The sequence below is a fragment of the Indicator indicator genome, chromosome 14, assembly GCF_027791375.1.
Source record: "Indicator indicator isolate 239-I01 chromosome 14, UM_Iind_1.1, whole genome shotgun sequence".
Taxonomy (NCBI): Eukaryota; Metazoa; Chordata; class Aves; order Piciformes; family Indicatoridae; genus Indicator; species Indicator indicator.
This window is the reverse complement of record NC_072023.1, coordinates 7,711,468-7,738,595: the sequence shown is the minus strand read 5'-3', so window position 1 is coordinate 7,738,595 and position 27,128 is coordinate 7,711,468. Positions and strand designations below refer to the sequence as shown.

The 27,128-nt window shown below is 37.7% G+C and overlaps 1 protein-coding gene across 4 annotated transcripts in view; it reads left to right on the top strand.

The window, feature by feature from the left end:
- TNRC6B (trinucleotide repeat containing adaptor 6B) overlaps nt 1-27,128 on the top strand; it is a 123,869-nt gene that overhangs the window by 573 nt on the left and 96,168 nt on the right. For all 4 annotated transcript variants that reach the window (XM_054386934.1, XM_054386936.1, XM_054386937.1 and 1 more), the window contains exons 2-3: nt 15,118-15,190; nt 18,771-18,869. In XM_054386934.1, coding sequence (XP_054242909.1) covers nt 18,816-18,869 — 54 coding nt within the window. In that variant the 5' untranslated portion in view covers nt 15,118-15,190; nt 18,771-18,815. The remainder of the gene's footprint in view (nt 1-15,117; nt 15,191-18,770; nt 18,870-27,128) is intronic.

Genomic DNA, 27,128 nt, shown 5'->3' with positions numbered 1-27,128 from the left:
CCTGCGTGCCTGCTAGCCCAGGCCAGTGTACAACGGCGGAAAGACCCCGGGGAGCCTTTTTGAGGCTGGGGAGAAAAGTGGGTTTTTTTTGTGGCGTGGGCACAGTTCTCAGGTTACGTTGATACCACTACAAACCACACTGGATGTGTTGAACATGATGATAGTTAAAATGTGTGTATGTGGGTGGGAGGAGTGACCGTGCTCAGCGGTGTGTCCCAGTCGGAAAAAGTTTCCCGAACGAATTCATTTTGCTTGTGAACAATGTTTGCTTCTGGAGACACTTCACTAGCTGTAGATAACGCTGCTTGTAGCATAGTATCTCGCAAGCCTAAATCTGCATTATGAAAAATGCATGTAGGAAGATCTGCTAGAGCGTAGAGCTGAAGCTTGTTGAATAAAGCCGAGTTCCAACAAAGTTTTCGTAGCTAGAGTAGACACGCTAACTGCTGTAAACGGTACTTCATTTTTCCATGTTTAACATGTCACTAACCTTAAGTGTATGGTAAGCTGTCTCCATAAAACGGACTTTTTTTTTTTCCAATGAATAATTAACTTCACAAATCGTGGCTTACTAGGATTCAGTGTTGCATTTCATTCTCTACAGAATCTGAATCCTTCTGAGAAATAGTAGTTAGGTCTTTAGGGTTCGTATAGCTCTGTATTTGAAAGATCTGTTTTACTTCATATTTCCCAACAGCAGTGCAAGGCAGACGAATTGGATTTTAGTTTCTGCTACAAGTGTTGTAGACATGGCAGCTTAAATTCACAGGGTCGTTAAATACCTGCACAAATTCAAGCAGCTTTGTAGTTTGTCTACGCTGGAGTTGCTCAACAGTTCCTTCCTCTCCTATGGTGACTCTCTCTAATAATACAGATTCTTTGGAACATAACGTGCTGTTGAGAAGTTGGGTGAATGCTCTCATGTGCTGCACTACCTGAGGTGCTAAATTTAAAGATAAGGTCAAGTTTTTCTACGTGACCCGTGGTTAGTGTAGGTACTGCCATGTAGATGTACCTCAGGGAGTGATTTGTAAGAGTGACTTTTCACCTGTGTTCAACTAAGTTGCAGGTGAAATTCTGCAGTGAAGAAATCACCCTGCAAAGCATTGAGACTGGGGAAGGGGGAATGGAGGCCAGAACAGTAGTAAGTGTGTGTTGCCTTTTCTGCTCTGAAGATGTGGGGGCATCAAGGTGCAGGTACATCTTTGTAGAAACTAGGTGAGGTTATCATTAATTTTAGCTTGCATCTCGATTAGCTGTATTGCATATAAGTGTTTTGCGAATGTACGGTTTTATGCAAAACTGTGCGTATGTATAGGAGCAATTCAGATTCAATGCTAATGGGTAAATTTTTAATGATTTTGTGAACTTGTTCTTGGTTTCTTTTCATAATGTTGCTATAGGGATGCTTAGTAAAAGTGAATCGCTTCAATCCTGTAATGTGGAAGGAGTGAGAAAAAATTAATTATAAAACTGTCAGTGTGTCTTGATTAGGCAGCTTTATGAATCGGTGTGTTACTGCATTTTCTGTATAGCTACAAATTTAGCTGGAAATCGAAGCTATCATTTAAATAATAAGCTCAAATGTTTGGAAAAAATATAGATCTTGAAACTGCGAATCAAAAAGTCTTCATCTACCAGAGTGCTTGTGACTCAGTGGTCCAATAAAACATTTTGGTAGAATTGTGTGTCATAGCTTTGCTTGGTCATGAGTGTTTGGTATTAAAATGGTGTTGGAGGATGACTTTGAAGAGGAGTGAGCTTCAGAAGAGAATTTTGCATGGTTGTACTTTAGACCTGCTTTCTGTTGTAGGGAGTAGGAAAGAAATTTGTTTTGCAAAAGCAATGGATAATAAACTTCATATATAGAGATAGCTGCAGGTAGAACAGTGGCATGAGGAGCTGCATCCAGAATGATGGAAAGTATTAGAGGACTGCTGTCAAAGAAGTAATTTTGAAAATATGCTCAAATGAGGTTTGTTTTCTTGGGATTTTGACCAACACTGTTGTGTTCTCTTTTTTTTAGTTTTTCCTCCAGTAAAGCTTGTGTATTTCTGCAGAATAGATTGGATTTATGTTTAAGCAGTATGAAGTGGATATCCCAGAATAAGGCTAAGTAACTTAGCTATTGACTTGAGCAAGTTTATTAATGGTCTATGTAATGGTTCAGTTACTTTATTCTCCATTTTCTGCAGAATGCATGGATGCAGAGTCTTCTGTCCTAGTCACTTATTGCTGTTGTGTTTATTTGCTCAGAATGTCTTTTTATACATAGATATTGTCTGGTTTGTGTAATAATGGTAATAATACCTATTAACAGTAATTTTCCAGCTTCTTTGCAATGGCGTTACTTAGTAATTGCTCTCTACTGCTGCTATTAGATTCACAAATTCTGTCTATACTGAAGATTTACAAATTCTGCAATACTTCTACCTACAATATACCTCACAGCTTACAGCTATTAAATTGTTTTTACAGGCTTTTATTCATCACACAGTCTTTTTCTGTGTATAATTTCTGGATCAGTAAATGTGTCATTGTGAAGAACTGGCATTGCTTGTCTTCATGTCATCAAGCATATTCAGCACAAAGTGGGAAGAAGTATCTGATACTAGCAAATACTATATACCAGTGGTTTTCTTTTGAAAGTTTTCTGTTACCTTAGTGATTAGAAAAGTGTGCTTACTGGAATTATCTCTGAAATCGCTTTTAAAGATTTATTTGTTGCAATTTCAGAAATTTTACTTGTGAAGTATTAGGGACGTTGTTTAGTGGTGAATTTGGCAGTGTTAGGTTTATGGTTGGACTTAATAATCTTCAGGGTCTTTTCCAACCTAAATAATACTGTGATTTCTGTGACTGTCTTGGGGAAAGAATAGCAAGAAGATGTCAGGCTTTAGTTCCAATAGTGAGAACATAGCACAGAGTTGTTAAGCAAACAGTAACATCTATTTCTAGTTGTTTGACTAGATATGGTAGACTAAGACATGGATTCTTGCTGATAGTATCTGTTAAGCTAAGGAAGACTGTCTCCCTTTTCAGATAAAATATGTATGCTGAGTTCATTTGTTCTTTCAGCAATGTGTGGAATAGAAGTGGTGAATTAGTTTTAATTTTTTGGGAACCCAAACTAAACTTTCTACTACTATCTGCTAATAAAAATAGGAGCACTTTTTGATACTTAAGCCAGCTGTCACTGTCAGACAAGTTGGTATTTTTGCTTGTGAGGTGACTAGGGTAATACTAGTCAGGATATTCTGTTGGCTCTTCCATGTCGCTTGCAGCAAATAGTGAAACTCTAAGGCTTCCTTACATTTCTCTGCTTTACTGTTCATACCTTCTTTGCGTTGCACTTTTAAATTTTCTACAATCGTGCTGTGCTGCAAAGAGTTTATGTATTTTTATTATTTTTCCACAGTAGGCAGTGAGTAATTTTTTTCCCTTTGCTGCCTTATAATGGTAAGAGTGAGCGGGTGGCTTTGCACTTAGTATGGTTTGCCTCATGTTGGAGGGGGAATGTTCTGAGGTTTTTAAGTTTTCATCAGTGTCAGGGTTGTGGTTGGAGTTTGGATGTTCCCTGTGTTTACCATGTTGTGAGCTATGGAGATGACCTTTTCCAGTTTCAGCTAGTCAGTACGGATTGCATTTCTGAGCCTCCCCAGCTTTAGTAGTTCTGAAATCAGATATCTTGCCTGTATTTCCTGATTTAATGTCTGTGGATTAGAAAAAAAAATAGTTTCACTGTGAAAAATCTGGGAAGAAAATTGATGTTCTATCTGAGACATCTACTGTTTAAAAAATGTAAAATATCTGTTTAAAAGGATAAAAGGGATCTGAAATTAGCTCTTCCCCAGATTAGCTTTTAGGTCTGTGAAGAAACATACTGCTTGTCAGGAGAACTGGGAGGTACTGTAAGGCAGCAGTCATGATGCACACTATGGAACATTGGTCAGAATAAATGTGTGATTAACTGGTAGTCAATGTATTTTGACCCTGTGGGGCAGAAGATTGAAGGATGAAAAGCTAATTAGCGGATGAAAGGATAAGAAGCAAAGTTGCAAAACCTGGAGTTGATAATTTTAGATAGCCTGACAGAGGATTAGGCAAAAGGTGATACAACAATATCGCGTTACTTGTGTATGGGGAAGCCCTCTGAGCCATCTAAACGAGTAGTGAGATAAGTCATTAATGTTTTTACTTGCATTTAATGTTTTGTAATTTCGTTGCAGCTCTTGACAGTGTTATGAAAAGTACTACAGTGAAAAACAACCCAACAAAGGGTTTTTCAGTAGTGTTGGTGTTTTTTTTTTTATGGTAATGAGATCTCTTCTGTATTAGGATAAAATTTATTCCTACTCCAGACTTTTTTTTTTTTTTCCTTGCAACAAATGGGTTGTGCCTTGCATTTCTCTGTGTTCTTCCTGTGGCAAAAGTAGACTTTGTGGGAAAGTTTCACAAGTCAAATTGAAAGTATGGTTTTTACAGTAAGAAGCTAAATGTTTGAAAATGTATGCTGGTATTCCTGTTTTAAGACTAGTCTAGTAAGTCTGCACATGATCAGAATTGAGAAATTTCTGGGCTGTTTTCAAGCAGTTGTTGCTAACTTTCCTGGCCCTGTGACCTCTGCAAGATTGTATGGCTGTATGACAGACATGGTAAGAAAGAGGGCCACCTCTAGGAGACAAAAGTGATTCTCCAGGGACTTGCTGATCTGCTGTGAACTAAACATGTTTTGGTCCTAGGACGATTCACTGGTGTTAATAAGAATAGGCCCTCTTGTCCTGCTGCTGCTTACAGCCAGGAGATAGAAGTTACCCAGCAACCCTATGTCAGCTTGGTTGTGTTACAAACTTGGATGTCTTAAGAGCTGTGTGTGGCTGAAGAGACACAGGTTGTCCAGCTCTTCACTTGTACATTTGAAAACCATTTGCTTCTCTCCTGGGACATATTTTGGATCATTTGAAATAATCTGGAGACAGTTGAACTACTGTAGAGGTCACTTTATTTTCTCACTGCAGCCAACAGTAGAATATGATTTTTATACAACTGTACCATAACTGTATGGTTTGAAAGCTTTTCCAGAAGTTAGATCTAATAGAATGTGAAATCACCTATGTGTTCATTTTCTTAACTCACACTGTCAAACAGTATTTCGGATGTCTGGGGTTTCTGTTGTGTGCACCCTGTAACATAAATTGTAAGTTAATGCTGTCAGTGGGTGCAGCTAGCTGGAACAATGTCTTTAGTACAAACCTGGAGAAAGTATTAGTATAAATTTTTGATTTAAAAATTTTGCTCTGGGAGGAAGGGAATGTGTTCCTCACCCCATCTTGTTACAGGAGCCAAAATATACCTCAGTTGAAAATGAATTGTCATCTAGCCTTGACCAAGGCAGATGAAAAGTCACTTTAAGAAAGAAGACCATAATACATGTTGCATTGAAATAGTTGCTTTACAGCATCTACAGTCAACGACTGTAATGATTTTTAGTATCTTTCTTCATGACCTTCTCTAGGATTTTTATGCCTTGATATATTTTTTTCCAGATCTGTTTGTGTGATTATAACAATATTCTTACATTGCTGTAAATACAGCAATTTTACCTGTTGGGAATGTGCTTATTCCAAAATTTTTGTTTGCGGTTTTGTTTTGCATTGTCATGTTCAACTTAAACTGCTTCTAAGTAAGAAGCTAAAAAAAGATTGGCAAAAATTTGTGTCCACACAGGAAGTTTTACTAGTACAACCATTGTAATTTAAATTAAGATCCTTCCATATGTATTTGAGTTCTGAGAAGAATTTTGTTTCACACTGGCTTTCTAGCTGATTTATCAAATGGCGAAGATTTTGCCTTGTCAGATTTTAATTGCATTATACCAGATGTGTGTTCTTTCAGCAGTCTTTCTGTTTGTTTGGGTTTTGTTGAAGAGAAGAAGAATGAAAAAGAATCAAACCACAGTTCTTATTTGGGTTTGTTCATCAAGATACAGAATTTTACTTGAAAGAGGGTAAAGCCTTTTTTACAGCACAGTCTTTTTCACTCACTTTTTAAATTACGTAGTTACAGTAAATTAGCTGTCTAGAACTTTCTTTGCCTTTTTAATTTTTAAAGTACACAGAGATGTAACCAAAACTGACCAATAGTCTTCTCTTCTGCTGGAAGTGAACTCCTGGTTCTTTCTACTAAAGACCAACTTTCTTTTCTTTGTCCTTGGCAATTCATGTATTGCAGAAAATGGATGCCAATTGAGAAAGACTTCTTGTTGATTGAAAAGTAAGGTAGCTTGGGAGAAATGTCATCAGGGCAGGGAGGGAAGAAGGTATAAGTCCCATTTTATCAAATTATTTTAATATTGACTAATAAACAGTGGGAAGCACTCCAGACAGCATAACATGGTGGCCTCAGGGCAAGAATATAGTGACGTAATTGGTCTGTTCTGTCTCCAGCTAATCCTGCCCTTATCCAGTGCTAGATAATATTACTTTCACCAGTTTAGGTAAATAGATAAATGGGTACTGCCTTGTGTATGGATACTGTATATCAATTTAACTTGCCTTTGCTTCAGAAGGGTATGTAAATAAACTAAAACTAACCTTAGTTTTGCAAAATTTTAGCTTAAAACAAGCAAACAACCACCAACCTGAGGATTTTTATTACTACAGTTTCCAATTGAGTAAAGGATGAACAGGACCTAACACACAGAAGTGAAAAACATTCAAACCAGAATGAAATGTAAAGAGATTTTAAATGTGATAGGAGAGCTTGACTGAAAATTAGTTGTCATGTATCTCAAGCAGGTAGCTTAAAAACAGACTTGCATGTTTTTGGTGGAAATAATAAATATTTATTATGTTGCCATTTTTGGATGAAATTAGACGTGAATGTGGAAGAATTACTCTGTGCCAAAACTAAAAGACTGAAAATGTAGGCCCCTGACCTCATGTATAATTGAGCAGGTTCAAAACTCTTCTTGAAAGTAGTTTCACATTCAGTAGTTCTAACTGAACAAGTTTTCAGACATCGCAGTGTTGAAGACTAGGATTGTATTGCTAAGAACTTAAAAAAAAATGTTTAGCAATTAAAAGAGAGTGTATTGCCTAATTTCTTTGAAGAAGACTGAAAAAAAAAAGTTGAATATAAAGCAGGTTTTTGAAAATTAGCTTCTTATTCCTTAGGTGCCTAAATAGCTGAAAAGTACAATTCAGATTGATGTCAAGCTATAAATATTGATGAAGCTGAATTTGGCAGCTGGTTGTGTTGGAAGTTGTTGTTTGCAATTCTAGTTTAGAATTATTTGCTTAACAACTCAGTATTTGTTTTCTTTTTCAATGATAGTGTTAAGATCTTGGACTTCTGTGTATATAATCATGTCAGTTGGAAGTCAAAATGTCTTTGTATAGAAGAAACTCAGTTATTATTAGAGATGTGATAAATACGGAGCTTGCATGAAAATTTTGGGATGAATAGCAGGATGAAATACAAAATAGAAGAAAATTGTGATTTAAGCTTCATTCTGTATCACCTTGTCCCAGGCCCTCCTGGCTCTGCCTTGGTTTAGTTTGGCTATAAACATCTACCCAAAGCTGTGTTTCAGGGCGATCTAGAGCTACTCTGTGCCGGGGGATGTGGCATGACTTGCTGTAGGAGGCAGCTGCACTATTGCTGCATTGATGAGAATTTCCTAACTGCAGCTCTTACAGTGAAAGACAACAAAACAGGATAGCTTAACAGAGGGAACTTTGATACTCTTCTAATTCTAATACTGGAAGATGGTAAGAAATAGTTTGAAAGCTGCAGTATCTTCCAGTCTTGTGGTGCATTTGAATGATTTTTTTAGTAGCGGTGTCTTTAACTCTTGTAATTGCTGAAATTGTTATTTAAATGTCAGTGGATGAGCCACCCCTCCCTCTTTCCCATGGATGTGCTAACTACTTTATCAGTTGTAATTTAGTTACTGCTGGTCTTGATATAGGACTTGAGTACTGCTACTTGCAGCTCAAAGGAAGCCTTCGATCCTGAATTGTCTTTCATGGTATGAACAATCTGTTGGGATGATTCTTTTGGGATTATCAGCTCTAAAGGAGTTATTTATAGCTTTCAGGTTTCAAGTTGAGCTGTTGAGAAGTAGACTTCTCTCTCAGCGTTTTGCTTGAGGTGAAGAAAAATGTTTAGAGTTCCTGGTCTAGTGTAATGTCATCTTTCTCTTTATCTCTCCTTCAGAATACAGAGGACTTGCGTTTCCTAGAGACTTTCTGTCATTTTGCAAGTGTCCTGAAGTAACAGACTTGCTACCATTTTACTGTTTTTGCTCCAGCAGTGCTGAATCACAGGAATGCTGGTATAGAGAGATTGCTGGCACTTTGAGTGTGTTGACTGCATTCCCATTATTGCCAAGAGGGCACCACTGAATTAATTGCTAGTTGTAGTGCTCATGGTAATGGTTGCTTGTGTGCCATTAGGATTCCAAGCATTGCTACCATTATCAAGCAGAAATAGTATCATCCGTGTGAAATATCCCTTCTTTTGTGCCTGAAAAGCATTCATTTGCAAGACACAAGAGAACAGAAGATGAACAATTTAAAGCAATGAGGATTTTTGTAGTGATAGTTTGTTTCCAACTTTAGTGAAAAAGGTCTTTCCTTATGTTGGTTGGGTGAAACTGAACCAGGGAAAAATAGACAGTATTCTCTCCATCACCTTTTAACTCTTAGATGTTCCAGTCTTCACCAGAACCCTTACTATGTTGCTGACTGTCAAGAAGACACTTGATCAGTACTCTAAAGAGTACTCCCAGCAACCTTAATTTCGGTAGTTTTCGTAAACATTATATGTTGAATAACTTGGAGAGAGAAAGTAGAAATAGTTTTGAGAATGTTTATTATGCATGCCTGTGTATATACTCATGTATTTACACGTATGCTTCAGCCATGCTGAAAGGTAGAGTGGGTCACAGCATAAAGGACTTCGGGTAACAACCAGTAGACAGCCTGGACCAGATTATAGTTGGGATGTATGTAACCTTAATTGCAGTTGGGAAGTGATATGTAGTGTGTATGATAGACAGCAAAGGCAAAGTAGAGACAAATACCATTTGTGTTCTCTGTGACCTTTAATTCTTTCAGCAAAATCAGTATGAGCAGGAAAGAAATGAATGTTTGTGCTGTTTTGTGCAGTAGAGAGGGGCAAAAAAGGTGTAAGCAAAACATTTTTTAAAATGCACTTTTCTATTTATTTTTCCTCTAGTGGGAGGAGGAAGCACCTTAAATGGTGCTACATTTATGTAAATGTTTTGGAACACTGGAAAGGTGGCAGTGCAATGTTCTGTGTTCAGCTTATGTTTGAAGGCTGTCTTCAGATTAGAAAGTGACTTAAGACCATTTTTGTGCAGTCCAGGGCTACCTTTTCTAGTCAAGTGATCAAGCAAATAAAACTCTTGCTTTTTAAAAAGATTATAGAGATAGGAGTTAAGAAATACTACTGGTTTGCTCAGAAATAAAGCCCCATAAATGTGATTTGAAAATTAATATTTTGCACTTTGTTCTTGTGTCCTCCTTGGTGTTGAGTCAAAAAGAGGAACATTCTTTATGAAAAAAAAAACCCCACCCCAAATTCACTAATGCTTCAGTTTTTTTTGAGCAGATCGTGTTGTATTTAGCCCATTTAGCAAAAAAAACCAACACTGACGTCTTCAGGAGTGGTTTATTTTGTGAAAGTGTTTTGCTAAATTTGTATTTGGGCTGTTGATGTGAAAATCCTTAAGTACTATGAACTTGTTTTGTCATTAACCTCTATGTACAAAACTGTATAGTCCTCCTGTTCTCATGTTCCCTTAGACCACTGCAGACTAATGTACATGATATCTATTCCAAGTTACGGTTATCTTGTCATTGGAAGTGGCTGTGTCTTATCTACACTAACAGCTGAACTACTTGCCGTGTGCAGCAAAAAACCATCAGTGCAGGGAAGTTAATATTGAACAAAGTTGTGCAGCCAACAATGAATTAAACATAATGGACATTTTATCCTGTGTCATATTTTGCTGTAGAATACCATAGTGATTTTTGTGGTGTACTCAGCTGCTGAATGCTGTTCTATGGATTTGAAGGTTTTTTGTTTTGTTTTGTTTTGTTTTTTTATAAGCAGCTGAGGATTTCTGTTGTCTCCCATTTCACCCAGCTGCTTTGTTTAGAGTCATATCTTTAGTTCATTTTCCCTTGTAGTACTAATCTTTCCTGGATTTCCTTCCACCTAAATAATGCAAAGAGAGGGTTCTAAACAATATGAAAGGAAGTGGTTATAAAGCCTCTCGAGCTTCAGTAGCATTTCTTTTTCTGTCTCTCTCTCTCTCTCTCTCTCATACTGAATTGTTTCTAATTGAGTACAAGTAACATTTCCCTCTTCAAAGTTGAAAAGTGGATTGGCAAAGAACTTCCACAGTGAGACTGGATTGTCCTGGATAATTTTTATAGTAGAATCATTACTGTTACAGTGCCAGTGTCCATGAAATATTTCTGTATTGTTCTGAAGTTGTGAATGACTTTAAGCCAACTTCCCAATATCCTAATTGGGTATGTTTTTGTGTAGTTAGATCAGCAGCTGACTTTTGTGAGATGATGGGTTTTGGACAGCTTGAGGCCTTTTGAGCAGAGTATGTTCTCAGTTGCTTTATCAGAATTGTTCTATAACATGTCAGAACTATGACTGGTGCATCTTGGGAAGCATTAAATGACGTGTGACCAGCAGGACAAGGGAGGTGATTTCTACCCTTCTACTCTACAGTCATGAGACCCTACCTGGGCTACTGCATCCAGTTCTGAAGACCCCAGTGTAAGAGGAATGTGGAGCTGCTGGAGAAGGTCCAGAGAAGTGCCACAAAGATGATCAGAGGGCTGGAGAACCCCCGCTATGACGACAGGCTGTGAGAGTTGGGGCGGTTCACCTTGAAGAAAAGAAGGCTCTGAGGGAGACCCTAGAGTAGCCTTCCAGTACCTGAAAGGGGGCCTACAAGAAAGCCCAGGAGGGACTTATTACAAGGGCTTGTAGTGATAGGATGAGAGTTGAATGGCTTTAAGCTTGATGAGGGTACATTTAGACTAGATATTAGGAAGAAACTCTTTATAGTGATGGTGGTGAGCACTGGAACAGGGAGATTACAGATGCCCCCTCCTTGGAGGTGTTGAAGGCCAAATTGGATGAGGCCTTGAGCAACCTGGTCTAGTGGAAGGCATCTCTGCCTTTGGCAGAGGGGTTGTAACTAGATGATCTTCAAGGTCTCTTCCAACCTAAACCATTCTATGAATGTGTGAACTAAATTTTAAATTAAAACTTGATGCTGTCAAACATTTACCCACTTAGCAAAGGGAAAGTTAAACCACAGTGACAGTGAAGACCCCTTTTGTCTCTAAATGTACTATTTCTAGTCAGAAATTGTTTGAGTGGAAATCATGCCCAGAAAGCTCTTAGTTAATGCTAACAGCTCAGGAAAGGAACTCTCAGTTTATGGCAGTTAGTCCAATGACAGAAACAGTTTGTCACTAAATAATGCTGTACATTAAGCATGAACAGCAGCTAACAAGATAATGTGGGCAATTAGAAACGTGCCACCTGTTGGTTACCTTCGCAACAAACCTTTCTTTTAGGGTGTCCGTTGGAACAATTTAGGTTTTTGTGCTGTTAACTTGGCTATAGTGGTAAACCAATAGTTCTGGACCTCTTTTTCTTTCCCGGAAGTTGGTTGTACTTTGCAAAACCAAAATTGAAGTATTTGATTCTAGCTGTGGTTAAGACGGGTGGTGGATTCTGAATGATTTGAAATGGGCTTGAATGTTAGCCAGTTAAGTGCTGCTGCTGTGTTACTCTTGCAAAACAGGAGTTATTGTAGGAGCAGACTTGAATGCGTTCTCTTGGTTCTTGTACAAGAAACCAGTTTCACTCCAAGTGTTTCCTTAGTTGTGAACAGAAATTACATTTTCAGAGTTTCCTACTATTCTGTCATACCTAATAATTAGTAGGAAATTGTCACACATAGTACCAGTGTTTACTGTTTCTCCAGATCTGCATGGAAAGTTGAGGGGTTGAATTTGAAGAAAGTGTTTTCCTGATGGCAACCTATTCCTTTCAGTACTGTGCAGCTGGAGTATTTTGGTGTTCCTGCAGAGGCAGTTTGTGAAGTGACCAGAGAAGGAAGTATTTCATATGATTGAAGAACTTGGTGTGCAAATGTGAGATGATGAAAAATACTTGAGGATAAAGCTAATCTGGAAGTCCTGACTCTGTACAGGATATTCTACTGCTTCATAGATTCCCTAACCTAGCTAAGCATATTGCAGCATGGGAACTAGAAACAAATGCAGAGTACTTGGAGGGTTACACTGTACATATAGTTCTAATCTATCAGAGCAGGGCTCAATGTATGTAAGACAGGAGTGTGTAGGTATAATGAGTTACTTGTACTGCTGAAAGATAATAGAGACTGAGTCTGATCTTTCAGTATGCCTGGGTGCCTGAACTAATAACTCAGTATTGTAGTTAGCTATTTAATACTTGGTTAGGAAGTGCCTTCGAGGGAAAGGGGAGGCGTCCACACTCTTTGCTCTGTCAGAGGAATCATGCATAAATGTGGATGAGTTGTTTGATTTTATCCTTTTCCTGTCTTCTGGCTACCTAATTGAACTGTATCTGCTTGCCTGACTAAAGATTTTCCTACACACTCCAGGTAAGTGGGTTGAAGCATGCTAAAGTCCTGGCTTCTGGCAGAAGTAGATAATTTCTCTGAGGGCTTGAATTTGGACATGTGTGTACAATATTCAAATTTTATTCTGACTCTGGTGGACACAGTCGTTCTCCTTGCTGTAACATCTTTGCAGAGCTTCTTGGCTACATGTCACCTTCTGTCTTTAACCCAAACTGTTTTCACTGGATTCTACCTTCTTGTGTCACTTTGACTTTGCTAATTAACATTGTTAATGCTCTAGAAACATAGACCTAAATTTGTCAGAGTAATGGGAGGTGGTTGATCAGTCTTGTCGTGTCACATCTATTACAAGTTAGATGCTGATGAAAGGCTTTCTTTTCAGTCAGGGGTAGGAATTTATACACCATGTATAAGGTTCTATAATGAGGTAGGACAGATTATTGACATAATTAATACCAGTTCTCTCTTTTCTAGTCTATAAGCAGATGGTGTATTGGCTAGAACTTTGAATGCTTTTTCTAGATAGCCATACTACAGTGTATTTCAGTATCCAGCCTGCAAGAACCCCATTCTGAGAAAAGCTGTTATTTGGCCATCCTATGCAATATTTCCTGTTCTTGAGCTTCAGATCCTACACTGTCAAAAATTGCAGCCTCTTTTTGACTGGTGCTCTCATTGGATAGTGGTACATGTCAGAACTCTCTGGTGAAACTGAAAAGTCAACAACAACCTTTGACTCTACCTATAAAGTCTTGGGTGATTGACTGCATAGGTTAAAAATAGTGTATTAAATGATGTGACTGGATATTTCTGAGGTGGTTTTGGGAGATGGGTGATAGTTTAATATTCAGTCAAGAAATCAATTTGTATTTTTTTAAATAGTTTTGGAAGTTAACAGGGAAAACGGAAAACTTAGAGGCAACAGTGGGTTACTCTTCTGTATGCATTTTCAATATACTTCAGTAGAAGGAGTATTTCCTTAATCTTCCACTGTGTAGTTAAGCCAGGTGAATGTAACTTGCTTTATTTCATTTGTTAACATGAAAGCAGTGCTTATTTTTTCAACAGAGGAAATGTTACAAAGTGGCACATGTTAGCTTCTTAGTAATTGTGGAGTATGTGTTCTCTTATTGTGAAAATAATCAAGAGTTTGGGTTTTATTAGACTTCTGTCTCCAGAGCCTTGGCTTCTAACAGTGACTTAAAATGCTTCGCTTGGTAAAATCATTCTTAGTTTAGGTGTGGGCTCTGAGTTTGCTGAGACTTTTTGGGACATCAGGCTATTAAGGTGATGTACTTAGTGTACTTGGAAAATTAGTTCAGAGTGACTGAGAGACTGTGTCATACATCTCCTTTGCTAGCGCTTTGAAAAATGAATGTTTCAGTTTTGTGCCTATAAGTAGTATATAAGCAGTTAAAGCTGTTGAGAAAAAGGTAAGATGATGGGAAGAAAAAAACCCCAAAAGACAGAAGTGCAGCTCACTGCCAAACAGAACATTTCCAGCACATGTGAAATATACCATGCTAAGTTTAAATGATGGCATTTTTTTAGAAGGTATTGCTGTTTATACCTTTGAGGAAATGTTAGCCCTTTTATTCAAGTGGTTTTAGTGTCAAAGTTTGCGGCAAGTCATAGTGACGGTAAATCCTTGAAAGGGGAGCTTCCTGTTCAATATCAGTTTGGCATTTCCTTTGGGCAGCACTAGGCAAGGTACATTCTTAGACTTCGCTATCAGGCTTGTATTTGTAGTATTTAGTGATGATTTAGAGTAAATTAATCAACCAGCAGACTAAATACTGTAGATATAGGTCAAAAATAATTCTTGAATGGTTTGATGAATCACAGTATGAAGATTCTTGTTTATCAAACCTGATTGTTGGTCTAAGTTGTGTGGTGATGGAGTAGTAAGTATGCATAAGCAATGAGTGGTATTACGTTTTTAACATTTTCTGTGAGGTTGCTAAAGATGTATTTACAGCAGTGGTACAACTTTATTCTGTAAAAGTGTAAATTTGTTAAAACTTGAGCCTAAGGTTCTGCAAGGAAATTATTTTTGCAATATGTAAATTTCTTGCCTTCAAAGAGTTATTTCCTAGGCTGGGGTGGCAGCTGAACTGGAAGAGTAGTGAGGAGAAAGGTACTTCTCTCCTTACCTCTAACCCTAACTGTAGTTCTTTTCCCCTATATCCCAATTACTTCATAAACTGGGCGGGAGGGAGAAGGGACTCTATTGCTGCATTTGTACTCAAAATACTTATTTATTCTACATGTTTTTATTAAGATGAATACGGCTTTTTCAAGTGGTTTGGTAGTAAGGGTTGGTGAGCTTTAAAAACACTGACTTTTGTTTTCATGTGTTTTCTTTCAGTAATGGCCACTGTTGACTGACTTGTAAAATTTTATTTATGTGTTTATCCTTCCAGGGTTTTGTTTTTGCACTGAATGTAGCCAGGACGGATCCTTGTGGGCTTTGGCAGCCCTTGGAAACTGTCAAAGGTAAAATTCAACCAAAGTTCAATATTGCGTTCGTGAAAGTTGGAGGTGAGAAGAACATCACCCAATACTAGTTCTTAACAAGCTATAGGATATACTGCTGATCTTATATACTTTCTAATATGTTATTTCCTGTGGGTTTGGGTGTGAAGTTTTTGCTGTAACTGTCTGATGCAATTTAGTTTTGTTAGCCCAAGTTGCTGGATATGATGGTTTTCTTTGAAAATTAATTTTTTTATAATGAGATTTTAAAGTCACTAGAGCCAGTGATTAGTTCCTGTAAGCAATGAAGTTACATTCAACTTCTGTTCTTCTGGATGCACTTGGTTTCATTCTCATTACCTCTCAACTTGCATTTAAAGTCATAAAAAATAATGATGTTATTTTTCCATATACTAAATTTTGTGTTGCTTTTGTACACTTGTAAACTTGACGGAATGTAAAGCTGTAGCAATAGGATATAATATGGCTAGGCTATCTCTTAAAGATTACCAATTTTTTTTCCACGTACCTAGAGACTAATGATCACAATCATGTATCACTACAATTGTGTCAAGTAAGCAGTCTCATTTAAGACACAGTTCAGAGCACTATTGTCTTGTTCTAGCTGATTTTTTTTCAAGTATGCTGTGTGTAGAAGATTACCATCTTTGAGGAGTGCTTTTATGCCTGTTTTGGTCTGTGCTCTTGTGAGAATTTGCTATTTACACATGCTGACATGAAGCAGTCACTTTGTTGGCTGAGAAGTCATCCTCAGTTGTAAATGACTGCTTCAAAAGTCTGCCACATAGGTAATTTCCCATGGATTCAGGAATCCCTGAATGCCTAGTTGTGTCAGTAAATAAAGTTGAAATGGACCATGGGAGTCAAAGATTCATGTATGCAGAAAGAACATAAAAATGATAGTATTGGGTTGGGGTTCTAGTTTGTTGGTTGATATTTTCTTTCCTGAAAGAAGACAGAGTTACGCAGTGGGGCAAAATAGAAGGGTAAGCTCAGCAAAGCTTGCTTTTGCAACACCTCTTGCACTCTATGGCTTAGGGTCTATGTACATCAGATGCAAGGCTTTTCTTTGGTGAAATTTCTTTTTCTCTTGTGAATTTGTCCAGTAAATTAGATAGCATTTTAAAACTTCCACTTTCTTGCCATCCCATGTGAGCGAGTTCGCTCTGTGCATTGTATGAAGTATTATATGTCTTTTGAACTTTAAAATTGATAAAATATGAATTAAAGGATAAATGAAGAGTGAGTGAATAAACTCTGTCTTCGTTTTCCACCATAATTGCTTTTTTATAGATTTCTCTCTGGTTTTCTATTTCCTACTTTGATCTCTGAGCTTTGGACAATTCCAGTTTATTTAATCTGTCCTCTGTGGGAGAGCTTACTTATGCCTATTCTTGCCTTTCCATATATTTTTAATTATTTACTAGTACTACTGACTTTCTTTGAAATGTACCTGTTGGTAGTGTTTTGCTGTTTTCCAGGAGTAATATATAAAATCTCATGCTAAATATTGCCATTTTCAGGGGTATCTCAGAAGATAAACTTGACAGTTTTTCAGAGGTTTATATTTGAGTTATTCCAGCACTCAGGAGCAGTGACCTCTGCTTGGAGCAGTGTTGGCCTGACCTGACCAATCTTTTTTTTTTTTTTTTTTTAAATAAGCTTTATTTAATGCTTCAGTATGTCAAGTTCTGTCTTGCTTGTTTCTTTAATTTGAAGCCAGTTCAATGCCACAGCAATCTTTATAACCGAAGGTGTTTTGGATTATTTAAGTCTGTGAAGCTTCCCATTTACTTGTATCTGATACTGCAAAATCATGCTCAGAAAGTCCCAGCTGCAGGAGTGGGTTTCAGAAAGTCTGTGGTGAAGTACCATGGACAGGGACTGCTCAGCCTGTACTCCTCCCCTCCTGCTGGACAGAAGAGAGCCTGGCAGAGAGAAGTCTTCCTTAGCATTGATTTTGATATATGATATATTGATTGATATATGATATATTATATGATATATATTATATATATTATATTATATGATATATTATATTATATGATATATGATATATTGATTGATATATGATATATTGATTTCCTTAGCATTGATTTTGATATATGCTGCAGGCAGAGCATTTGGTGACAATTTGAGAGTTCCACTTTACTCTTTCTCCAGAAAGGGAAATAACTATGCTCTAAATCTTTACAGTTCTCATAGTTTGCATGAGAATATATATTACTGAACATAACAGCTTGTTGGTTATAAAATTTAATAAATTGTATGTAACAAAAGGCCTGCTGCTACAAAATTTTGGTAGAACATATTCATCATTCTTTGTGTCAACAAAGATATTGTCTACCTATGTACAGCATATAGAAGACACTGGCAGTGCAGACAGCCTCACCTTTAGAACAGGTTTTACCCTTGGAATGAAGGAGGTGATGAGCAATTGTAGATTAACCCCTTCTAAGCTTTCTCTTTTTGACCTTGGTAAGATTTGTGCTCCCGAAGTTGTCCCTTTCCAGGTCTGGAGCTGCTGCTGTGAAGGTGACAGTAAAATCAGCAGCTCTCTAGCTGAGGTGCAAAACTGGAGAAATTTAAAAAATATTTTAAATATTGGTGTAGTCAAAGAGCTACAACTTGAGAGAGGCAGCTGTTAGAGACCAATTGTTCTTGACATGTTCTTTCCACATACCTGGAAGGTTCTAGATCTGCTGATGCTTTACATCTTGCGTTTTGAGAGTGAGAGATTCCTGCTGCATATTTGCTGATGTGTTTGATCTCCTAAATTGATCTCTGAAAGATGGCTTATCCTCTGGAGTAGAAGACATTATCTCTGTAACCAAAGTCTCTCTGACTCTTGCATTCGTCCATAAGTTATGTTACAATTCTAAGAATGGGGCTTGGGGTGACGATTTTTTTCTGTTGGAACTGCACTGACACTGTCAAACAAATTTAAAAATAAGTTACCAAGTAGTGTTGGATATTGGAAATACTGAGAGCTGTTGACCTGGGTTAGATTGGAAATGTCAACCTGAAGATGAATGACTGTATCAGTTCTCTGAACCATTTAGAGCCTGTAATGTATTTATTTCTAAAATGAAGTCAAGGAGAAATTCCCTAAAGCAAGAATTCAGAGGTACTGTGAGATCACTGGAAGCCATAACAATTTTTCAAACTAATAACCTTTGGATTGTCTGTAGCCAAATCTGTGAAGTTTATGTTTGCACAAAATCTATTTCTAAGTAAGTAAGAATTACTCAGCTCTAATCCATATGTTTATTCCTTATTGCCTGTAGCTTAAATGAGTAAATGAATATGTTAAATACTCAGCAATGACATGCTTTAAAAAGAGAGTGTATTCCTGTTAGGTGTGTTTTTTCTTTTACTAAAGTAGAGTTAAGTCTTGTCCTTGATAACAGTTGTCTTGTTTTTATAAAAAAATATAACTTCAGCAAATGTGTGTAGAATGGAAACATTAAAGTTAATAGCCATAGAATTGTTATTTACATGCACCACAATCTTGCACAATAGTGTCAGAGGTAGAGAAATCATTGTTTTTAAAATGTATCTTTCTTTTTTTGTCCTTTAGGCAGTATTTTGCATTTCTGCAGAGCTTTGCACAGATCCTGCTCCCATGCAAACTGATGAGGGAGAAATACTGGAGGAGAGCAGTCCCAAGGTCAGTGAGGTAAATGCCACTATATTTTGGAGGAGCAAGAACTTGCATGGCTGAAATGAAGGATAGATGGAGTGAGCACTGACTGCTGTTAGTATTTTTAATAAATACCTGCATGCAAGTAAATAATATTTATTGCCTTGGGGGTATTGAAAATGTTTTTAAAAGGTGTTTAGAAAAATGGAGGGTTTTTGCTGTCTACTGAGGATTGGAATATGTGTCTTTGGGCACTCCCAGGAAAGAAAGGAAGCTCCTGTTGCTAAAAAGAAGTACTAACCTTTATTGTATTCCAACTCTCTGAACTGACTTAAACAAGTAGGAATGTGGGTCCTTTGGTGCAGGTGTCATTGTTTATGGATTACTGACTGATCTGTGTTCCAAATTCTGATTCTTGTTTTCTTGTGCTTGCCAGAATGTGCCCTTTTTTTTTTTTTTCTTTTTTTTTGAGACTGGGATACTCTTGATTCTCAGCATACCTTGTGGGGACAAAAAGCTATGAAGTGTACTGTTGAATATAATGGTTGTGTCCTGTTTTTTGCTTACTTCTTGAAGTTGCAGGTATTGAGTCACAAATTACTTGTGGTTTGCATAATGACCTAGTGTTTATCATATTCCTCATTAGGATTTTTGAGTGTTTTGAGCCTGTAAATGATATGTAAAGAGGCTGTCATCATCTAGCATTTTGTTTCCTATGAACATTTAAGAAGAACTTGGAACACTTAATATGTTAGCAGCTCATTTGAAGCTCTTCAACATCATAGAAGTTGAGTCTGCAGCTCATAGGTCTTGCAAGATTATTAAATACTGATTAAGCACATTCCAGCAATTTCATCAGTGACAAATTTATCATGTATGACGACAGATTAAGGCCCCATTCTTCGCCTTTCTTCTAAATAATTCATTTCCAGAAAAAAAAATATTTTTTGCCTGTGATGAGAAGAATGAAATTACTGTTTATGGTGTTTTGCACCATCTTTTATTGGCTGCCTCAGAGTAATTATGAAATAAGTGAGCAATCTTTCTGTCTTGACATTACTTCTTCAACTCTGTAGGACTTCAACAACAGTATTAAAGGTATGTTGCAAAAGTTGGAGGAAAAGATTGTAGAATTTTTGTAATTTTTGTGTCTTAAGATACAAACATAAATGATATAAAATATATTTTGTTTGTGGTTTTTTAACTTACATATATTGGAACCGGTTTGGTTCTGTAACTGTTTTGAGATATTCTGACATGCTGGACTGCATAGTATTCTGAGATGCCAAAACCTATCCTTGAAGAGAAAATGAGATTTCTTTCTGGTTTTGAGGAGAAAAAAAAAATAATTGCACCTCTTGTAGACTTGAGTAGGTCACTTAAACTAAATATTTTGTGTTTTGAAGGAATTAACATTACATGAGGTATGATTACAAAATTTAATCCCTGTAGTGAGGCAGAGTTATAACTTGCTTGACTCCTATCAATGTGGTGTACTGCTACAGAAGTTGGCCTTCATACTTGCCTTTGCCACTCATTTCCTGAGTGAGTGACAGCTTCTTAGTAATTAAGCTGAAGAGAAGTTCTTGGTGGACTCAGTCCTCAGTTTAATGTTTGCTTTCCACACTGTTAGTGATGCCTACATTTTTATTGGATTTTGGGTTTGTTTTGATTTTTGTATTGTGGCAGTTGAGTTGTACTCTTGCTCTCGATTTTAATTTCTAAAGTTTTTCCCTTTGGCAGTGTATCTTTTGTCATTCACTGGATTGTTTTCCACCAAAAAGTGTCTTTTGTTCATGCTCTTTCTACTTCTTTCCCCACCCTACCTTTTGGAGAAATTTACTGTCTTGGTAGTTTTGTTGCCAGGGCTTTTCATCTTAACTGGTTCCATTGTTTAATCTCACAGTTTTTCTTGTTATCACTGTCAGAAAATATTCTTTTTCTTAAAGTGGCATCAACATGGTAAAGACAGCTGGCACCTGTCAATGGCACTCTCTTGATTACAATAATTATCTAATATTAGTGCCACAAAGAAGGGAAACAACCTGTACAGAATTAAGCTTTTTCAAATAAGCAGAGTTTCAAAAAATGATTATTTTTAGCAGATATGGAAGTCTTGATAGGAATATTTGATCTCATTTATCCATAGGATCTGTGGGTGAATATCATACAGTGAAGTATCCTTTCAATTTATAAAATGTTTAGGGGCTGGAGTGTCTGTTTCCTGGCTTTTCAAGGATCTCTTTTCTTCCCTTCAAAAAACCAGGGGGGATACATGACAACAGCTCCACTTGGAACCCCATTATACACTCCACTATTTTTTGGATTATGCTTTTATTTATTTATTTTTACATTATATTTTGTGGTGGTTCATTTGCCACTAATGATTACTCATCTTTTTCCTTTAACAGCCTTGGTACTCTGAAAATACCAACAAGCACTGAGCTTCTTGTTTGTGACTGATTTATTTTCAGCTGTTTTCATCCATCTGTTAAGGATTACTGCTCAGACAACACTTAAACTTTGTTTCTCAGTTGTTCTTTGCTGTAAAATAGTGCAGGAGGAAGCTAAAATTTTACACCTGATTTGAAGTACTTTTAGATATCTTTTTAATATTGGTAGGAGTTTTGAGTTTATGTTACAAACTTTTTTCTAAAAACCCCAAAATTTCCACATAAAATGTAAAATTTTCCCTCCCTGTTTCTTTGTCTTTCAGAGTAAAAATCTATGGATTTGCAGGGAGGGAGGGACATTGACCTAAATAATTTAGGGAAATATGCTTTTGATTCAGTATTGTAAAAGGGAAAGGAGGAAAAATAGCTAGTTCTGTCCTTCTAATGCTCTAATAAAAATCTGGGTATGCAAAATTTTGATGAAAAATGTTGGCTGCACAGTATTTGTAGTAATTCTTAGCTTCTAATGAGTATAGAAAGGGAAAAGATTCTGTGCTATACAGCGTTAGGCAAATGGATTTTTATTCAAAGTTTTCTTTATTGTTTATAAAACAATTACTGAACTGAATAGGTAGTCTAGGAAGAAGGCTACTTTTCCATACTGTGGTGGGTTTTTTTCAAAACCAGTGACAAAAACATTGAGGCTTGTCCTGTTGTTGAATGTCCAGTGCCTGTGACACTGTTAGTACTTGTTTTACTTCCTTTCAAATTGCTGCCCTGTTCTTGTCTGTCAGCTTGAATCTTTCCATTTTTGCCTGTTCTCATCATAGTGAGTTCTTACTTTTCTTGCTTTTTGGTGTCTTAATTGTGAACTAGAGTTTGCTCTCTGTTCAGATCCCTCTTCAGAACTCTTTTGGCACTGGCTATGTTTGGGGTTTGGTTTTGTTTGTTTTTTTTGTGGTGGGTTTTGTCATCCTAAACTATTCACACAGAGACAATGAAAAGGTTAAAAAGTGTATGGTACTTAAAAGCAAGAGCTCAAATACTTGATTATTTAATACATATTGAGAATAAAGAAACATAAGCCTGCCTGAATAGTCTGTATAGTATTTGTATTTCATCTAAGTTACGTGGTTTTATGTATGCAAAGAGAAGCTTAAAATTCAAAGTGAAGTGTTAGGGTGGAGTGTTGCCAGTCAGGAGGTATCATTCCTAAAAGCATAAATGTTCCACTAACTGCATTTATGAGTAAATTATGCTCAGTTTTTGATAGTGGGTGTTACTTCATGCTGACAATGATGCAGAAGTTAAGCTGGTTCCCTTATTGCATGGGATTTAGAATTAATAAAGTAAAAAGAAACTCTTACCTGGGTCATTGAACTTGGCACAGCATTCAAAATAGTGATGCCTGTATGTCTGGAACTCATAATACTATTTAGTCATACATAACTGGGTTTCTATTCAAGTGGCACTAAATAATTTAAAACATTGAGGCTGAGTGAAGGCCTATACAGTAATGAAATGAACAAAATGCTTTATCACTGTAATTAAAAAAAGCTATTTTCCAATCTAGTACTGGCCTGGTACATAGTGCTTTCAGAGTTTATGGCTTCTCTGCAGGATGAATCCCTGCTACTCTTGAAAGCTTTGACTTGTCGTGAAGAGGTGAACTATCAACCTTGGTGTATTTTCCTGTGGGTACCTGGTGTGACAGTGTAGGTTTCAGTTTACATATGTGGCTGTTGTCTTTGCCATTCAGGTGTTTTTTATCACTCTTCTAATCTTCAGAATGTGTTTGTTTATTCGTTTTTACTTCTACTGGTGCATTACTTGTGGAGCTTCCAATGCTTCTCTTCCCTGATACACAAGGTATGTTTCCATCATTCTTCTGGACCATGAGTTGTAGCAGCAGCTAGTCTTTCTCACGCTGACCTACAACTGTATCAAGTTCTTAGAGTACAAGTGTCTTGTAAATTCTATTGGAAGCAGAGGGGTATTCTGCTTAACTTATGCTTCTTCCAAAAGGTGGCAATTTAAGAACTGGTCTGAGCACAAAGAATTTTTCACAGTGCAGCTGATGTCATCTACATCACGCTCTGCTAGCTTCATTTTTCTCGCCTGAAAACGGTGCAACTGTTTAAGGGTGTGATTTCAAAAGCAAAATCTTTGCATAACATTTTGGGGAGTGGGTTGGGGGGGAGGTATTAATCTCTCAGTAAAGAATGAAGTTACTTCAAATCCTAAGCTAATAAAGTAGTCCTCCCTTTTATAATGACGTGGTATTAAAGCTTGTAAAAATGTCATGGCATATTCTCTTATGTTAAAAATAAAGTAACATAGTTGTTTTGGTTTGACCTATTCTGGAATGGCCTTCTTGGAGCATGTCTGTTTCTGACAGCTGAAACTTGTATCCATCTGGAGGAAGAGGAATTAGAATCATCCCCCTTCATCAAGTTGGATATGGAGGTTTTAAGTTCCTCCTTCAGCTCTTTCATGCAATTCTCCATCTTTCCAGACAGAGTTTCAATGGCTGAAACTAAAGAAGTATGTGCGAGACTGTCCTCCAATTGCCTCATTTGGTCAGTGAAATGGCCAACAGTAGGAGGCGCTCCACCATAATTTCTTGCCACAATCCTGCTTGCCAGAATAGTAGCATAATTAGGAGGAGCAAGCTTAATGAGCTTTTTGGCAAGGCCTGTTCCAACAGGAATTTCATCAGGATTCAGAGTCTTATGATCTCCATACATTACTTCTCTCACAGCAAACTCTCTCAGACGCTTGATTCCCTCAGCTATTGTGGTCCAAGGCTTAGGGTTCCATGGTAAATCATCTCTGCTGGGGTACCTCAGCGAGACTGCCAGTAGGAGGCGTGCCCACAGAGAAGCTTTACCAATGCACTTGCCTAGGTGCCTGTCTATGCCTGTATCCTTTGAGAGCATCCCCAACTGAGAGGCCGACTTGTCACCTACCACCAATGCTGGGGCTCCCATATCAAAACACCTGGCTAGCCAAGACAGGACTGGCTCATTATCTCCTCTGATGTAATCCTTCCTCACATGTCTAATTTCCTGTCTGGGTGCATTAGCTGACTGTATGTCATCCTCATCACCATCATCATCATCCTGAGGTCGCTGTCCCCATAATCCTGTTGTAATCCTCCGTTGAATTTCCTTGAGTTCAGAGGCTCTGCCAGCAGTTGCTAATCTACCAGGGTCTACATCCTGACCTACATCTCCATCATCCATGTGGGGTCTCAAGAGGTCTACCAGAGTTTTAAGGCTAACCCTCTCTTCCGCACCAGAAGGATCTTTCTTAACAGAGGGACCCTGAGTAGAAGGACCCTCATCTCCATCTGCTCCATCTCCTGCAGCATCTGCATCTCCTCCTGCAGCTCCTTTACGCTTTCTGCTTACAGTGGCCACCAAATTTACTGGCTTGGTTTTCACATTCACAGCAGAGTTGGAAGAGCAAGTAGCCTTATGTCTTTCTTGACACAGTGCTATCAGCAGCCATATGATTATTCCAAGAAGCAACAAAATTAAGGCTAGCACAAGATATCTAGGGTACCGCTGGTTCCAAAGACCCTCTGTAGTTGTAAGAGGAGTAACAAACTCAAATGTGTCTGCTAGCACATCCATAGTTGAGTTACCATAGCTTCTTAGCCCGATAAGACCACAACAGAATTCACCAACATTCAGTAACTTGTTCTTAACCCAAAGAAATGACTTATATGCCACATATCTCACAATCTTGTCTATCATGCAAGAAATGGCCCATCTGTAGACAATTGCACCGATAATAGATGAAATAGAATTACTCAGAATCCAAAACAGCTTCATTTTGCTTCCTAATCTGAGCAGAAATAAATCATACAAGCAATCAAGCCCCACGTTGGGCGCCAAAAATAAAAAGTGTGTCGGTGTGAGCTGAAATTCCCCCCCCACCGACAATAACCAGGCTAGCTCAGTCTGGAAGCAAATGAAAAGCTGTATTTACAAGCAGAGTCTAAAATCTACGATGAAATGCAATGAATATGTACAAATATACAAAATTCACAACATTACAAACATATACAATCAACAGAAAAGTACAACCGATCTCCCTTTGCTTCCCCCCAAGGGGACCCTCCCAAAGGGGCCTCTCTCTCTCCCAGGAGCTTCCCCCCAGACCCCCCTGGACAGAGAAGCAGAGTTAGTTAAACAGAAAGTTGTTAACTTAGCTGCCAAGGTCAGTGTGTTATCTTCAGCCAGAAGAGAAGAAGAAACAGCAGCCAGACAGCCCAGCAACTGCCCCCACTGCCGAACGCAGAATGTGCAGAGTGCCTACTTTGTTTTGGGTAATAGTTCTTAAACATTTCTATCTATCCAATGGAAGTGTTTAGAACAATCGTTATTTTGCTTTCTTACACCCAATAGTGACTTATTTACATTCTTTCACTTTCTCTGTTCTGAACTTTGCAAGGAAAAATTAAAAAGACAGTTTCAAACCATCACAATAGTTCATCAAGTGGAGCAGAAATTTTGAGTTAGTTTTTCTCTTGAATTTAACACTGTGGCCGACAAAGAACCTAGTAACATTTTCCTAGAAAACGCTACACAGTTAGAACTTCCTACATGGAGAAAAAGAAATTACCTCCTTTTCAATTTATCACTTTGAATTGCAGAATATAAAGACATTGTAGCAAAAAGCTGTAATTCTGGTGTGTGGTTTGACCCCAGCCAGCAACCAAGCACCACACAGCTGCTTACTTACTCCACTCCATGGTGAGATGGGGAGAGAATTGGAACAGTACAAGTGTGAAACTTGTGAGTAGGGATAAAGACTTTAATTTTTTTTTTTTTAAGTAAGGGGAAAAAGAAACCCAAAACAACAAAACCAAACCGGAACAACCACCAAGTAAAACACCAGACCCAGGAAAGAATTACCATCAACTAATAACCAGCCAGGTTCTGAGAAACTGCCACCCCTGCCAACATCCAAGCACACCCCTACCCCCACATCAGTTTCACTGCTAAGCATGATATCATATGGTATGCAATATCCCTTTGGTCAGCTGGGGTCAGCTGTCCCAGCTGTCTTCTCAACTTATTGTGCTGTGCCAGCCTACTTGCTGGTGGGGTGCTGTGAGAAGGAAAAAAGGCTTTGACACTGTATAAGCACTGTTCAGCAATAAGTAAAACATCCGGGTGTTATCAACACTGTTTGCAGCATAGATCCAAAACATAGCCCCATACCATCTGCTGTGTAGAAGTATAACTATCCCAGCCAAACCCAGAACTGTATGTTATCAGGGTCTACTGGCTTTATAAAACAGCAATTATAAGCAAGATAAAATTGTGGAAGACTTTGCACAAAAGAACATGAAATTAAACAGGCAGTGCTACTTGAACGATTGTAAAGGAATGCTGTTGACAGCTTAGCTGCTTGGATATTACAAAAGAAATTCAGCATGAAGTGTCAGATTTTGCCAGTTGGGTGTACTGTTTTCTACAGGGGCAAGATGATTATTCATCTGAAACCTACTTACCCATAGTGAAGACTGATAAATTATAGATCCAAAAGTGAAAGATGACTCTCAGTTTCTAATCTGAGAATACCCTGAAGTGCTTTTGAAGCACAAAAGAGAAGGTTAATACAATGTTGTGTTTTATTTCCTTTGGAAAATACCATCATCTGCCAAATTGACTGAGATGTGTGAGTGCTGTCATCATTCAGTCCTTTGATCCAATCTTTCCCTATGTACAGTGCATGTGGAGGAAATGCAATGGCAGTGAACAGATGTAGATCTGATTTCTAATAGCAAAAATGCTTCAGTTTTAATAAAACTCAGTTTAAACTCACATTTTTCCATTCTTTTAGAGGTTCTTCCCTTTTCATAAGTGTTTTCTTGCATTTTTTTTTT